The sequence below is a fragment of the Bemisia tabaci genome, chromosome 4, assembly GCF_918797505.1.
Source record: "Bemisia tabaci chromosome 4, PGI_BMITA_v3".
NCBI lineage: Eukaryota > Metazoa > Arthropoda > Insecta > Hemiptera > Aleyrodidae > Bemisia > Bemisia tabaci.
In genome coordinates this window covers 10717103-10734674 of record NC_092796.1, presented here as the reverse complement: position 1 = coordinate 10734674, position 17572 = coordinate 10717103, and the positions used below count along the sequence as shown (strand labels likewise).

At 40.8% G+C, this 17572-nt stretch overlaps 1 protein-coding gene across 4 annotated transcripts in view; it reads right to left on the bottom strand.

Annotated features, from left to right (window-relative positions):
• Window positions 1–17572, bottom strand: part of wake (ankyrin repeat and fibronectin type III domain containing protein wide awake) — a 370794-nt gene that overhangs the window by 134426 nt on the left and 218796 nt on the right. For all 4 annotated transcript variants that reach the window (XM_072299299.1, XM_072299300.1, XM_072299301.1 and 1 more), the window contains exons 2-3: window positions 16876–17033; window positions 949–1008 (exon numbers count right to left, since the gene is read on the bottom strand). In XM_072299299.1, coding sequence (XP_072155400.1) covers window positions 949–1008; window positions 16876–17033 — 218 coding nt within the window. The remainder of the gene's footprint in view (window positions 1–948; window positions 1009–16875; window positions 17034–17572) is intronic.

The window sequence follows — 17572 nt, the reverse complement described above, 5'->3', positions numbered from 1 at the left end:
GCAGTTCTTGAAAAAATTTAAATATTAAAGATTTCAGGTAAAACTAATCTTATGGTAATTCGATGGACGCCATATTTTATGTCAGAACGGCATGCGATATACGCATCAATTGGTTCCATTTTTTTCAGCTACTCGTCATTTTTCTCGAATTTTGAGATCGCAATTCTGTTGTCAGAAGACTGAGGCACTCACTTACCAATTTTAACAAAGAAATTCAACTCAATAAATGTGTGGTTTTTTTTAGAGAGAAAATATCGCATTCGAGTGCAGTTTCGATATCCGTATCGAATGCGATGTTTTCTCTCTAAAAAAACCATGCCTTTATTACGTTGAATTTCTTTGTTAAAATTGGTAAGAGAGTGCTTTAGTCTCGTGACAACAGAATTGCGATCTCAAAATTGGAGAAAAATGACGAGTAGCTGAAAAAATGGAACCAATTGATGCAATATATCGCATGCCGTTCTGACACAAAATATGGCGTCCATCGAATCACCTTAATGCATATTCTGTGAAAAATTCGCTACCGAATTCCAATTTTTAAGCATCAAAAAGCCAGTTTAAACTTTCTTTTCGCCATAAGGATCCATTAAATTTCGAAACTTCAAACGCGTATTTCTCGAACTAGCAAAAACTGCACTTGTGCGCAGTGTCCTCCAAGCCCCTCAAATAATATATGTTCCAATAGTTTCCACATGCAGATAGGTATTCGAATAAATGCGCCTGAAGTTCCTCATGGATACAAATCGTTCCTTCATGCAAAATGTAGTTCAGTTGTGCTGACTCGAAAATATTTGTGTTGCGTGTGATTTCAGAAAGCAATCGATCAAGTTGATGAGGCTTAAAATTTGAAAACTGAGCTGATACAAATTTCACAGGGCCGAAACCCATAGAAGCTCAACGAGGAGCCATGTTTTATCGGTCTAAATAAGTAAAGCTTAATTTACTCACCGAGCAGATTGGTGTCAGCTATTGATAATCTCGCCATACCCGGGGTATTTAATTCTTGATCTGAAACAAAGAAACGAGGAAATTCAACTTAAAGACATAAATATGACATGCATACTCATCAGAGTCTTCAACTCGTTGGAAATGCTTAAAAATTACCCTCTCCGTGGTGAAAAATACGGAAATACGAAAGTATGAGTTAGGATGTAGAATTTTGGAGAAAGGCTTGACAAATCTACTAAAGTTTTCGAAACCGCCTTCATATCGGGATGGTACAATTTTTCAGTCAAGGTGGTTAAAGCAGTATCACACAATCTACCTCGTGGTAAGCGGTAATAAAAAACGCCGAAGAGAACGGAAAAAATATGTTGGAAATATCAGCCTGATTAATCATTTTGAATCTTCGAAACCAACTCCTCCCACTTTTTGATTAGTTAAACGCTATGAGCCAACAGCATAGATTGAGGTAAAACTTTGCTGGAATATCTTGTTTTAAATAGAATGACAGAGTTTCATCCAGACATAAAAATCGCCTTCATTTTGAGATTATACAGTTTTATTGTCATTAAAGTTAAAATAGTAGCATTTTGCGATTACTTCAATCCTCAACACACTTAGAGGTACTTATAACCAAGAGTTTTAATGATGTAACATTTAATTACGTGTGGCAATCAGCTAAATTTTTAAAATAAATTTCGCTCTAAAAATTGTGTAAAATTTTGAGTTACTTCACTCAACTTCTCAACGCTGGTATTAGTTTACATTGTCTCGGAGTTCAGTCGAATGGTATTTTAATTTACAAATTAAAATGGAAAACGAAAAAAATTGGGCTGATTTTAGAAATAACTTCAATTTTATTAATTTGCTATGCAGAGTGATGCTTGTGTAAATGAGGCGGAGAAGTTATTTCTGGTTTGTAATATCGGCAACTTCTGCTCTCGCAAGAAATCCATTTTGACGATCGGGGATCATGGCTAAAAAAACAAGTTGAACATCAAATCTGAGCGTAGTTCCCACTACTGTGCAGTAAATTTTGTGGTAGGAAGCTAACCCGGACGGCGAACCGGAGAGCACGTCCGGATTCAAGGGTGGCAATTAACGGAGAATGAGGTAAGAAAGAGGTATGTGGGTTAAAGCGATCCCTCCCCCTCCCTCCGTGCCTTTCAATTGAAAACTTAGTTAGTCTGCGTGGGGGGGAGACCAACCGACCGAAAATAAAACAGTCAGAATGCAAATGAGCGGGGAGTCGGGGGAACGTTGAACAGAAAAAAACAAACATTAATTGTGCGTAAAGTTGTTGGCGCGGGGACAAGATAAGAGGATTTGAGTGGATGTAATCCGGGCCTTTTCAGCCATTCAGCGCACGCAGACGAGAGGGCGGGCGGGGGAGAGGGGGGGGGAGGTTCGCCGTTTGCAGCGCTTGATATACGCGGCCCCCTCCGCGCAGAGTTCATTTCAGTAAATAAATTCTAATTGCCCCACGGTCTGACCTATTAACATGGTTTAAGGCTTCGCTTTGGTTTCAGGGCGGTTTCAGTTTCGTCCTCTCGGAGCGGAAAGAGGATTCTGAATTCTTCTTTTTTTATTTCATTGATACGATGACGGTTTCTTTGTTTTATCGAACTGGCGGGTGGAACCACCGCGAAACCCGCTGGGAGAGGAGAAGTTTTCTGTTCAGGCTTTTCCTTAGGATGATTGTAATTTTGTAACATTTTTGGTATTAATTTTATCACTTTTATATAAGTCGAAAACGGTACTGACCGGAAAAAACAGGGATTGTGTCGCAGTGAAAGAAAGAAAAGATAAGAAGAGAATGAATGTAAAAATAAGATGTTACACTTTTTTCCAGGAGGGGCCTGGGTCTCAATTGAACCAAGTGGGATTTTGGGAGTTTTCCTTGGAAAATGTTTTCAATAATGTTCTTAAGGATGAGCAATGTAGCCCATACAACTTCACACTGAAGACAAAAGCTCGGTAAATCCGAACTAGTTAGGATCATATGGAACCAGGTTTTGTTCGGTACACACAACCGAATTATTCGGTCTGTTCAACCGAATTGTTCGGTTTGTGCGACCGAACCATAATAAATTCTCACAGTTCGGTTCAGCGGACCGAACAGTTCGGCTGAGCAGACCGAATAATGCGGTCGTGTGTACCGAACAAAATCATGGTTCCATATGATCCTAACTAGTTCGGATTTACCAAACTTTTTTTTTTCAGTGAGGCTTTTAAGAGCTCACGTTACAACGGCATTACGCCCTTTCATCAAAGGTGCAACGATAAGACAGAACTTTTCCGTTAGTGCAAGATAAGTTGCACGGAGGGAAACAGGACGGCGTACAGAGGAACAAGTCAATCAGAGAGGTTGGACATTAAAATTTTGAGTAAAACTGCGAATTTTTGATTATTTCATCACGATCAAAATTTAAAGGGATGCACTCAGAAGAAAATTTCACGAGGAAACCAATGGAACCACTTTCAGAACCTCAAAGCTCTGTATAAACGGAGTTATAAGCGTTTAAAGTCTCCAAATTTTGTCCGACCTCTCCTATCGACTCGATCCACCGTGCGGCGCGGAGCCAAAAAGGACGGAGCGCTCCAGCTCAAATACAGTGAGGAAGAATGAAGAGGAGTAAAAACGTGCTGAAAAAAGTAGCCGAGCATCATCGTGTTTGTTTTAAGATCCGGCGGTAAACCGCGAGATAGGAGCATCCTTCGAGGTTATCGCTTGTTTAAAAACAGCAGCACACCTCTTTCAGCGGCCAAGCGCGTAGCACTCTCCACCGTCCTATGGAAAACAGCCGTAAGTGCACCGCGAACTGACCCCCGAAGCCCATAGCGACACGGCACAACCGCGACTCAACTTCGTGCCGTCTCGCGTAGCGCAGCGGTTCCACCGCCCCCGGTAAGATGCATTAGACTAACATTGATTGATGCAAGCCGGTACACAGATGGAACGGAGGAATGCATTTACTACCCCCCCCCCCCCACTCTTTTCCAAGTCTCGCGGGAAATATCAGCTTCCGTCGGGTTGCGTGGTCTCCTGGGAACGCCGATTATTTTTCCACCGGGCTAAGCAAGAACACCGTAAGTGCATTCGAACGTCCCGGAATTTCTACCGGCAAAATACTAAATTTCTGATAAAAATTGAGAATATTTTTCATGTAACTTTTCGGTGGACTTAATTCACAGTATAATTCATTTCATGCGACCAAGCCGAGTTATTAAATTCATGCCACTTCTTAAATATGCGTATTTTATTCGGAAAAATTTGGTAGCGTTCGAATGCTTATCTGACGTTATTTCTTGGAGTCGGAATTTTCCGGGGGTTTTCACGGACGGGAGGGCAACTTCGTTCCCATGTTTACAGTTAGCTTGCCCTTTCGCGCCAGTAGCGGTCAAGCCCTGCGTTGTCGCTTCCTTGCTCTTGTGCCGTGCGATAATCGAAAATTGGACGTATTCCTGCCGAACGGAACTATGTGCGTTATGACGTGAGCCCTGCAATGCATACATTCCTATACGTCTTAGGGCTCATGTCTTGATGCACTTAGTTCCGTTTGGCACAAATACGTCCGATTGGGGAGCCTTGCGAGGCGAAGAGCGAAGGCCACCTGGCACAGGACGCCTGACCTAGCCCGGGTCTTGAGTGTTTTGCAATTAACGTTTTTCCGGCGCAGTGACGTCACTGGTGCGTGCATGCAGCCTGAGAAACGGAGTGCAGTTAATCTTCGATGTGACCTTGAGGGAATTCACAGGGATAATGCACCAGCGTGGTGAAAAGAAACTTTCATTAGGAGATCTGATGGATCGTCGTCTTCCGAACGAATAAACGTAACTCCATTCCGAGGTTGCCAAATGACTGGAACAATTGTTATATTTTACAAAAATTTACCCGTGCAATTTCATCCAACATTTTTCTGATTTTTGCATGAAATCCGAGGGATAATTAGTGACTTCTAGTCAGATATGCCAAGAATTCTCCTGCTTAATATGCAATTTTCGAGGGAATTCAGCAACTTCAAAATGTGGCTACGTTTTTTCGTACGGGAAACGACGATAAGAACAGCGAACAGGGAGTCTGTGCGGGTAAAATCGCGAGAATGCACAGACAAAAGTCTGAAATCGCTTTTCTCAAAGTGAAATTCGGGTATAGTCCATAGCAAAAATCTTCAGAGAAGGGGTATCGATAGGACCGTTTTTGAGCCCATCCTGAATTTCCTTAACTCCACGATTTTCCGCTCACTGAAGGTCTATATTTTATAGTTAAGTCCCAAAGCCTTTACTCTTCCTGGTAAAAATTGGCGATAAGAGCTGTGTTTCAAAATACCATAGGAATTCTTATAGCCGGCTAAAGGAGGCTACAGAAAATTATATAGCTGGCTGTAGAATGCGGAGAAAATCATACGGCCGAGCTATACGGAGCGATAAAAAATTATGCAGCCGGGCTATAGTTCCTATAGCCGGGCTTTACACTTTATCGCCTGGTTGTTGCTTTTTCGCCATCAATTATAAAAGGCTATAGGAAATTGTGTAGAAATTCGTGTGCTTTGTAAATTATTAAGTTTGATACGGAACCACCTTCATATTTACAAAACACACATTATATTTTCCTTTAATACATATTTTTTTTCATCAATTAAAACGAGAATAATCCATACAGGATGTGCAAACATTTCAAAATCATGAGTTGAATAACGCTGGCTCCGCCAAATTAAATATTAGAGCCTAACACAAAGCGGAGCGGCGACGCACTGGCACCTATAAACCTAATAGGGATACTTCACGCATTGCGCAACGCGTGAAGTATCCCTGTTAGGTTTGTAGGCGCCAATGCGCGTTTCGCGCTGGCTGCCCGCCTGCCGCACCGCAGCGTGCCACGGCGCTTGAAGCAACTATTTCACACCAGAAGTATTGCACAGTATCATACGAAACTGAAGGCGCTCTAATATATTTGGAATGGCAGGCATCCATCAAAAGTACGGAGCTTTCCTCGCAAAATAAATCAAGATACCACGGCCCAAAAACTCACTAAGTCCTAGCATCCGTAATTAGTGACGTTTAGCATACACTTTATCGCCTGACTGTGAGTTGCTTAATTCGGCTATAGAGGCTGTTTGAAATTGTGTAGCAGGCTAAAGAAGCTATTGGGAATCTTACAGCCGGCCGTAGGTCTATGGTATTTTGGAACTTTACTGTCAACTTTTACCAGGGCTTGCTCTCTCGTTTGCAATCATTACTTTTGAAATTTAAAACCTTTGGATACAATTTCGAGGAATACATCTCATCATTTCTTTTTTGCCATTACCGTTGAAATCAAAAGCTTCATTCGGAAACAATGAGCATCCATGAAATTCAAGTCGAAAGAAATATGCCCTATTTAATAAGGCCACCATCTCATTTATACCGTTATATTTTCGTGCGTCATTAGTGTCCAATTGTTCATGTTCAATTTTCTAGGAGAAGAAAAGAATAAGAAAAGGAGGAAGGAGAAGAAGAAGAGGAGGAGGGACAAGGTGTAGAAAAATAATAAGAAAAGATTGGAATAAAAACGAATACATGCACGAAAAAAACAATTTAGTGCTGAGCCCTTACTTTAGATAAAAAATGGAGCCAGCTAATGAGGCAGCAGTGCTGAGCCCTAAAAGTCTGTGCGGCTGGACCCTACAGTCGTAGGGCTCAGCACTAAGTTTCTTTCCGTGTATTTTTGAGGATTGCGCATGACCTAACGATAAGACCTTCAAAACAGAAAAAAGCTCTTTCTCACTATAAGCTCGGTAAATCCGAATTTTTCGGGTAAAATATAGCCTAGTTTCGCTCAGAGCAACAATCAGATTTTACCCAACATGACTTAGGTTCAATCCATCCAAAATGGGTTTTTATCGTGTAAGCATACGAGACCAAACTTTTTTTCTTAATACCCTGAAGCAAAATGGAAAATCTGCAACAATGCACCAAATTACGTGCATTTCTAGTTTTTAAATCAGTTTAAAACTTAACGTTGAAGTCGCCAATAAAAAATACACAGAAAAAAATTACTCACGAGCATTCTAGCCTTCTTTACTTTCCAATTATAGCATTTTTTTAGACTCGTTTCGTCCCCCGCCTCCTCATACGGGACTTCTTCAGTGCTGACACAGTACACACAAAAACTATTACTAAGACACTAAGAGAACACTATAAAAAATACTATATTCATTAAGTAAACTACGTAGTTCATCATTAGAGTGTATGTACATAACTACAAAAAGGAGAGAAAAATAAATTTAACTCGGGTTTTTTTTTTTTTTTTTTTTTTTTTTTTTTCAAGCTTCAAAAGGCCCTTATTGGCTAACCCTACGCTTACCACTAGCCCCAGGTGACCATTGTCTGAAACCATCAAACTCAGGTCACCTAGCCGGGAATCGAACCCGGGACCTCTTGATTATAGAGCCAGCGCTACAACACTACACCACAGGTGACCGACTGATTATTAAATATTAATAATATAAATTGCTTTCTTAATATATAAATCTCCCATTCTTAATATATAAATTGCAATAACTGGAAAACAAAGGTCGTAATGCTCGTGAGAATTTTTTTTTTCCAGTTTATAACCTCCCCAGTCTCCGCCCCCTCGGTGTTACGAAGGCCAGAACAGCAAATCCGGGCTTTACAGCGTATGACAGGCATTTAAGCAATTAAATTTCAGCGGAACATGGGATTTTTAGCCTGATTGGCCTGTTAGGGAAATGCCGGGGCAAACAAAGGCCGAGCGGACAGCGTGAGCAGCGGATCGCGACGCGGCGTTTGGTGGGCTGCGGTTAGCAACGATTAATGACCTCTGATGACACGGAGTTCCAATTAAACACAGCACCCTTGCAACTTGCAACCGTCACTAGTTTGATTAATCGCAATACCACCCCCAAGTTGCCGCCCGGACCAATGAAATCGCATAATTTCTCGATCCGCATTGAAAAGGAATGGACCTGGACCACTGGGCAAGGTACGTATTTGAGGGGGTTTCTAGTTTTTTTAATTCTCGGAAATCCTGATTTTTGACTGCTGAATCCTGATTTCATAATTTTTCCAAATCCTGATCAAATCCTGATTTTTTGCGGAGAAATATTAAAATTTCTGCACAGACGTATGCGAAAGCAGAACTTTAGAATTTCGGACGGCCGACTTCTCTCAAATTCTGATTTTACGAGCACACCCCATTTCTCACCTCCACATAAATCTGTTTGATAGAAATACGTCCAAATAATTGGTGCACTACCACAATTGATTGGAAACGTACATATAATCCAACAACATTTACCTTTTTTTCCGTGCTGTACATAATGTACACTCCCGGTCATGCGACTCCTATGCCGCGATTTCTGATAAGTGCGACCATTATCAATGCATGGATTGCACATCACCGATATTTCTCAATTTGAAGCTGTAGTGAAGAATCGATTAACAAGGTGTTCGTTGCGAGCACCTTAATAATCGATCCTATTCTATAAATTTATATGACAGATCAATCGATATATCGCAACGCACGCCACGCCACAGGGAGAAACTTGTCGGTTAAAAACAAGGAAGGAAAAGAGAAAACCTTTCACGCGTCATAGCAAAATCAACACGCGTTTTTGAAGACTAAAATGATGGTCTTTGAATATGAATAAACCATTGAAGAAATGCAATTGAGGAAATCTTGTGCGAGACGCGGTTATATGGAATTGGGTCAGGAAGACATTTACATAAATTGGTGTTTTTCATACAAAATACCCGTGCTTTCATAATGCGATTTATGGACTATCGTGTTTGGATAAATTTGGATATTACAGACACAGCGTGAAATAATTTGCCGCTGCAGTAATCCATTTCGGAAGTATGCAGTGGCGTGGCGTGCTTTGCGATGTATCGATTGATCTGCCATTTAAACCTATGGTAAAGAATCGATTATTAAGGTGTTCGCTGCGAACACCTTGTTTATCGATCCTTTTCCACAGGTTTAAATGGCATAACAATCGATACATCCCAAAACACGCCACGCCACTGGGAAGTATGGCAACGTTAAGTCAATGCAAAAACTCAATCAATGTCAACAGAAGTTTTTTTAGCTCTAACCCTTCCGAGCGCTGGGTTTTGAAACTATTCGAGGTAAAAATCCCTTTTATGAAAGATTCCTTTACGGAGCCCACACTGATCCCTTCCAACCCCTCTACCCTCTTCATTGACGGTTCTACGTGACTGCCTTCTAAGATTGCCAAGATTCGTGCGACCGCAAAAGCAGAAACGAGGAATTGACACCAAAAAAGTAAAAAAGCTCTCAATGTGACAAATTCCACATGAAAATAACACAAAAACAGAATGAAATGTCCTGTCCTTAATTATTTGATATTTTCAGTTCAAAAGAACCTTGTGTATAGGTGGTTAAAGTCTGAAAGGGCGTACCTCCACTATGACGTTAAAACATATTTTTTCAGGATCACTTTCTCAAAATAGAACCAATCGAAATATGCCTTAAATTTCTTGTGAACATTCCTGAATGAATGAGGAAAATTCATGGATAAGATGAAACAAAATTTAACTATCTTAGTCCGTGAATAGATCCCTCCAGAGGTACCGATTATTTTAAATCGTATAAATTAAAAGATTCAAAACCAAAATGTTATCATTTTGACGAACTTTTCGGTATCTGCAGATCTAATTTTAAATTTGGTACAACCAAAATATTTTGCATTCATATTTTTAGCGTGTCCGGTTACGAATCCTTGAAAAATGGTACAATGATCCATGAAGAAGGTAATGAGGTTGAGTTTTAACAAGCATTCTTCAGAATGGTCTCTATTTTGACTCGTTGTTAAAGGTCTCCTTAAACCCCTACAGTATTATACTCCAAGAGCCTTCCTGAAGGCAGATATAAGATACTGTCTAATAACCACCTCTGACTACAACTCTGAAGGTCTATTTTCCACTAAAATGTGGTTTTCCTCTAGTTTGAGATCTACAATAAAATGAACGAATCGAATCGCAATTGAAACCATACCATTCAACAAACGAACCCAAACTTCCCTTGCACCAACGAGAGTTTAATATTCAGAACCCAGGTGAGAGACAACGTATTTGAAATACCCCACACTAACGCAATCTAATCGACGTATTCGAGTCAGGACTGACTCAGACAAACAGAAACAAACATACTATGGGAATAGAGCAAGAGAAAGGATGCGCGTTGACGACGGCGCAGAGATACAACTATTCGAGCTTGATGGATGTCCGTGTGGTATCCGCTAAATTGAAGGCCCGATGGAGCGAGGCGTGAACTCGCAATGCTCCGCTCTAAGCGGCCGATGAGGTGTCGCTTAGATTCGGGTGACAAGTTAAAAAACGTGGCCCGATTACGTCTTTTCTATCTTTGACTGTTCTGACACTCGAATTTGCTCATTTTTTCAATTTGAAGTCAATTTTTTTAAGGCGTATTTGTAGACCTATATCTATACTTCTACATATAGCTCGTATGTAACGGCCCCATACGACCCGCGGGCTACATGTTTTTAGCAAGCCTTAATTGGGTCAATTTGACCCGGCTTGGACATTAAAGGGATAAATTGGACGTATTTCTACCAAGCGGAACTATGTGCATTACGACGTGAGCCCTGTTATGCATATAATGTATTCTGATGTGTCTCAGGGCTCATGTCGGAATGCATATAGTTCCGCTTGGTAGAAATACGTCCAATTATTAGTCTTCATCAGCCAAAGCTGAGAGTTAATACCACTAGTGCCACACTAATAATGGTGTATTTTTAAAGTGTAATTTTTACATTATACGGAAGATAGCGGTGCGGGCCATCTAAAATATATAATCTTTGACCCAGCTTTCATATCCACGAGTGAAGGCGCTTGCATACGGCTGAGTAAGCCTCATTTTTCAAGCCAAAAAATCAAAATAGAGAGTGCGCCGTCTGCATTCATCCAGTTATCGGCGGACAAACACACCTCGTTTTAGAGCGACAAGCTAAACCCTCGAGAAATCGCAATCGTGGTGTTTGCCGCAGCTTACTTCCAAGCATCCCCCAGCATAGATTAGTGAACCCAAGATGCAGTATTGCCATGTCGATAGTGGAAGTGAAAAAAAGTAATTCTGTTAAAGAAGTTGCGGAGTTCTTACAAAATATAATTCTTTAAATCACTACTGATCATCTTGCTTCGACGGAATTTTATCTAATGAAGTGGTTTTGCTTTCAACACGCCCTTGGAGTCCACGCTAAATAAGCCAGTGCCAATGCATTCAGTGATGATATCAGTGACTTTACTTAGGTCCGGTTCGGATTAACAACTAAATTAGCTTCCTAGCAAAGAATCGCCCGAATCTGAGGACGCTCTGAGCCGAAGTCGTACTGTCACTGTTCTTTACCAATCAGTGGCATAGCGTGCTCTGCGATGAGTCGATTGATCTGCCGTTCAAATCTATGGAAAAGGATAGATAAACAGGGTGTCCGCAACGAAAACCTTAATAATCGATTCTTTACTATAGCTTCAAATGGAGAAATATCGGTAATCGATCATTCAAGCTCCGCCACTGTTAAGGTCCAGTTTACACGATCAAATTGAGCCATCAAATTTGGCCTCTCATTGGTCGCATCCTCACCTCACGTCTTCTTCCACCAATCAGAGCTTCAGTTTGATGGCTCAATTTGATCGTGTAACTGAACCTTTACCAATGAGACCTTTACTATGATGCATGATGACCCGAATTATTGCAATTTGATAAGTTGATACGCGTGCCGCTTGCAAATTGCCGGCGATTGCTGATTGCCTGCGACATTCACGACACCAATTTCCTATGAGTACAGCATGAACTGGGTCAGCTGGCTTAAAATGGACCACCAGACAAGGTACAAAGTTAAGCATTCTAATAGATGTTTCTTGACCAACATTTCATAGAAAACACGTTTCGCGCAACGAAAATAACTGAAGTTAATTCCTAACCAAGATATTCGATGTTTCTTGCCGCGTGAATCCACACCTCCTGCTCATGAAGACACAAAAATCGACGTGAGTCAAAGCGCGCACTAAACGTTACTATGACAGTCTCTCCGATGTGAAAATCTGAAAACCTCCAATTTTGACGCTTTGGCTGAGCTGTAGCAAGTTTTTTATAGTTTGAACAACACAGGGTGGGAAATGAACAGTGCTTGCTCGAGAAACTGCCGAAACCGTTGTAGTACGTGACGGAACTTACGCATTGAATCACGTAAGTCACTCACAGTATTGAGTTTCTTGTAAGCGGGCAATTCAAATTACACATAACCATTGTAAAATAAAAGCGTTAATATCTTAGTTGGGAGTTGATTTCAGTAATTTCGATGCGAGAATCGTGTTTTGCGTGAAATTATGGTTCAGAAATATGTATCGGAATGCTTAAATTCGTACTTTGTGTAGTGGTCCATTGCCAGCGATTGCTGATTGCCTGCGACATTTTCGACACCAATTTCCTGAGTGTACAGCATGAGGGTGGTTTCACGATAACTGGAATAGTTTTGTCGCCGTAACAGACGACACATTTTTCGGTCATATTTTTAGTAGAAATGATAATCACTAGACTTTTTTCGCATTAATCCTCAAACGGTTACGTATTATAACGCTTTCTAATGATTTATTGTTCTACTTCTCAATTAGTATTACGTAAATTCAGAAAATGTGCAGTCTGTTACGCGGTAAAAAGTCAGCGTAACAATCAGCACATTTTCAGCCATTTATAAAGGGTCATTCAAAAGTCAAGCACCACTGGCCATTACTTTAGTCCTAATTATGATATCGATTAGCGGTTCAAGACGTTTTTCCTCATATCGAGGGGGAGACTTTTTTAGGTACTTTCCAGTTTTTGATCCCTTCGAGGGGAGGGGGCGGGGGTGCCTCAAAAATTTCAAATGGCCATCCCCCTCATGGCCAGTGGTGCGTGACTTTTGAGTAACCTTGTATATGAAAATTGAAAAGTAGAGCGATAAATATTTGAATAACACGTAACCCTGTGTAGATTAATGCAAGAAAATTCGAGTGATTATCATTACTACTAAAAATATGACCGAAAAATGTGTTTTCTGTTACGGCGACAAAACTATTCCAGTGATCGTGAAACCACCCATGAACTGGGTCAGCTGGCTCAAAATTAGCAGTCTGTCGGTGCACAACGCCAACTTTTTCTTTCGGTGAAGACGGTTTGACAACATTTGGAGAAGAACCTGAATCAATCTGCTCGGAGCTTTGGGCTGAATTGAGCTTTCGTTCGCGAGACGACGGAGTTAAACCTTTGAGCTTAACGCGATGTCTCGGAGCTCCGCCGGTTGTCGGACGACTCGGATCCTGCCGCCGTCTCACCGATGACACCTTCCGGAAAATCTCCGTTTCCCTCGACGATCCGGCAGAGGACTGCGTCGGAGAAAGTCCCTTGTTACAATGAGTCGAGGCATTTGAAAACCCATTCGCGACTGGGCCCGAGGAGAAGTCAAAACGTTTTATCTGACCGTAAGTTCGTATTGTTGATACGAGGTTTGAGTGTGAGGCCCGATCATTGTCGAATTCCCTCTTCGTTTTCGGTGATTATGTGCCATTGGCCTTGGCGCTTTATTAATTTGAAGGTGGTTCCAGGATTTTGCCATCACCTTGATGAATTCATGATGGATCTCTTAACACGGTAAGAATTAGCGCGTCACATGATTAGAGCTTCCTACTTTTTTTGGACAAATTATATTTAAAAATATCGTAACTAAGAGACAAGACCTGTATGCTTTCACCTGTCTACATGAATTAAATTTCCAACGTTATTAGGAGACAAAAGAACGTTCGATGGAATTTATTTATTAATAATCTTGCGTGTGCATTTCTGTTGATTTTTATTTTCATTTATTAATTCTGTTTTTAATATAACGTAAAATACGTGACTCCAAATAAAACACTTTAAATAATGCTCATTATGTAAAAGACCAGAAATTGTAGGATTCTCTGTTTTTTCTTCTTTTTTTTTCGGTGTTACAGCAAATTAAGTATATTACTATTCTACTTTAATTGAGAAAAAAACATATAGTAACCAAAACAATAGAAGTTTCGAGAAGGTCTGTGACTCATGCAGCAATGAACAGTGTTTGCTCACAAGTGTTATAGATTGTGTGCATACTCCCATTCCAACTGCATACAATTTCTAGAGGTCCAGTTACACGATCAAATTGAGCCATCCAACTGAAGCTCTGATTGGTGGAAAAAGACCTGAGGTGAGGATGCGACCAATGAGAGGCCCAATTTGATGGTTCAATTTGATCGTGGAAACAGGCCATTAGATTTATACTTGAATGGTCGATCGCTAACAAGGTAATCATCATACACGGAGAAAAAAAACTCGTGCGTGGGACCCGAAGTTCAGGTCATATGGATCTCTGAAGTTTTCAGATTGAGCATCTGAACACTTTAGGTCTAGCTACCGAAGTTCGGATCATACATCTGAAACTTCAGTTTTCACATCTGAAGTACTTCAGATGTGAGAACCGAAGTACTTCGGATGTGAGAACCGAAGTACTTCGGACGTGAGAACCGAAGTACTTCAGATGCAAGAGCTGAAGTTTCAGATGTGTGATCCGAATTTCGGCAGCTAGACCTAAAGTGTTCAGATGCTCAATCTGAAAACTTCAGAGATCCATATGACCTGAACTTCGGGTCCCACGCACGAGTTTTTTTTCTCCGTGTAATATTAATACCTACAGGTCAACGAAATTGGTGTGTAGCGAATAATATGAGGGGCGAGGATCCACTTGAGTGACACCTCCGATTAAAAACTCATTCAACACTCAGTACATACTGTTCCAAAAACGTACCGGGAGGGAGGGAGGGAGGGTACGATTTCAAGTATACCATGAAATAGCACTGACAACTTCAAGAAAAGGTTTACAATTCTGAGATTCATTCTTCCTTAGTACTAGATTTTATTATGCATGCGCACTATGCAAGCAATAATTTTGAATAAGGATCTGCCCCCTAAAATTTAATGAGGAAATTGCCGTTAATTAAAAAAAAAAAAATTATTCCTCTTCATTTTCACTGCGGTGTACGACCTGATGCCGCCCCAACTTCACACATACCTCCTTCCACCCCTCCTTTTAACCCTTTTTCTCTATCCACCTACCTCTTTTCTTTCAGGGTGTCTACTAAAACAGGCTTGTCAAGAATAAGTACTTTTACAGTACTTTTTCAGTACATTTTCAAGACATTCAGTACCTCCTCCAACAGAAAAAATCCGTACTTTTCCAGTACCTCCATTTGACGAAATTAGAAAAATTTCAAAAATTTGAAATTGCGACAAAAATTACCAAAAATTTAAAAAAAAATCCGGACATTTCTGCGGAATTTCCGCACTGGACCGCCCTTAAAAAAACAGTACTATTTCCAGACTTCCCGGAAATTTCGGACTTGTAGACACCCTGTCTTTAAACTAAATTTATACAAAACAATTTAATAAAACTTAAGTTATTTTCTCCAGGTAAGGGTACAAAAATCGTGTTTTCTTCTCATAGTGTACTTAATCGAACTTTGATTAATCTATATCCGAGATAAGGTTGATTCGTTCCTTTCAGCAAGAGGCCACTTGGTTGGGGGTGTTAGGAAAGTAAAGAGGAGATAAAGGGGGATCCGAGTGATTCTTGAAAAGCGGGTCAAAAACACGAGGACAGAAAATTGATGGGCGATGGAGGTCGACCACGGCGGTTGTGGCGCGGACAGTAAGGAGGGGGGGGGGGGGGGGGAGGAAGGGCGAGGGAAGCCACGCCGGAAACGGAAGTGGTGAAAACGAGGGAAATGGGATCTGGATCGGAAGCTACTTGCCACGACCTCGTTGTCAGATCGATGCGAATATATCTAGAATAGTTCCGTTCGGCTCCTCGAAGCGTTCGTGCGCCGTAACCAAACCCACTTACAACTAAGTAAAAGTAATAGGATCACCGTTACACCCGTTTCCAAAACATAAGTAAATCCAAAATTGGTAAAAAAAAAAAAAAAAAAGCAAAAAAGAGCAGCAAAATTTTGCTCGGTGAGCATTTAATAATTTTCTGTAATTTTTCATTATTGCATCGTTTAATTGACTTGACGAAAGAAGAATCCTAGCCAAGATGCATGCGTACTATGTATATTTACTTTTCTTATTTTTACTGTCTTCTTAATACTTTTAGTTCTTATTTTTGTTACCCTGATGATGGCTATTGCGGAAATTCATAGGCACGTAATTTAATCTGATTGGTTTGATGTGTATTTGGTGAAATTTTGAAGCGATTTCATCGAAACACGTGGGAGATTTGAATTAAAACTTGACAATATCCCAGAATTCCCCAAAAAATGAGTTTTTAGACGTTGGAGGGGGATGGTTGGGGTCAGGAAGTAAAAATTGCCTAAAACTATGTTTTCAGGACCTCCTGAAGGGGATTTGACCATTAAATTCAAAATCCGTGAGAAGGGGCATTTTGGTGCCCTTACCCTGGGATCCCCTTTGTAAGATATTTCATACATCGTCAGCTAGTATTCTTCCAGTTCACTGGAAAAAAAAACACATTGGATCTAGAGTCCAGACTCTTGAAAACATTGACAAGAAAAAAAAACTCTTGATTCAATCGGATTTTTGCTTGAATTAAAACGAAATCCGCTTAAATTAAGAGGCTTGGTCCTTGATTTAAGTTGGATTCTGATTGAATCAAGAGTACTTTTTCTTGTCGATGTTATTAAGAGTCTAGACTCTAGATCCAATGTGTTTTTTTCCAGTGTTTAGTTAAAATTTTGCAACAGCTGGATTGGTAGTAACGGAGTCAACTGGGATGATTTGGCGAAGGGCGAGCGGGTGGATTGGCGAAGGGTGCGAAGGGGAGGCGGGGCCGCCTTGGGGGATGTGGAAGCAGCGGGGGATAATGGAATTGGGGGTCTTACCGGGGCCGGGAGCGAGGTCCCGATGATATTTGGGTCCGATCTGGGCCTGCAAGATGCTCAGTCCTGGCACGACGATGGCCGGCAGGGTCCGCGATCGCAGCAGCGGCGGCGGCTGCTTCGAGCCCGGCGGCGCCACTGGCCGAATTTCCGGCAGCTCGCTGCAACAGAAACGCAAATTCAACCCTTAGTTTATACAGTTTAAGCATAGTTTATACCAGTAAAACAGTACTTGAATATATTAAATTGATAAATGTAAAGAAAATATTTAATAATTATTACTAAGAGAGAAGGGATAGAATAATGTCGCAGGCAAATAGTCGAATCAGGCATTTTGTCAAATGCCTCGGCAAACAGTCGAATATTCTTACTCAGATTGGATTTTGATTTATTACCTTAAATTTAGACAAAATAATTCGTTGCTCCTGCAAGGAAGAATTCTCTGTAAAAATATGCAGCACACAATGGTATTTTAAACGATTTTAAGATTCTGAATGCATATTTCTCCATTCAAGTTGTAAATATTCTACCATAGAAGTTGATGATTGCAACTTTCTATGCATTTCGTTCGGTTTATTAAAAATACACGAGGACATTACATTGCGAGTCTACGCCTCGCGCCATCACGCCTTCAATTTTGCAGACGCAACACGGACGTCCATCAAGCACGAATAGTTGTATGTCTGCGCCGTCATCCTTT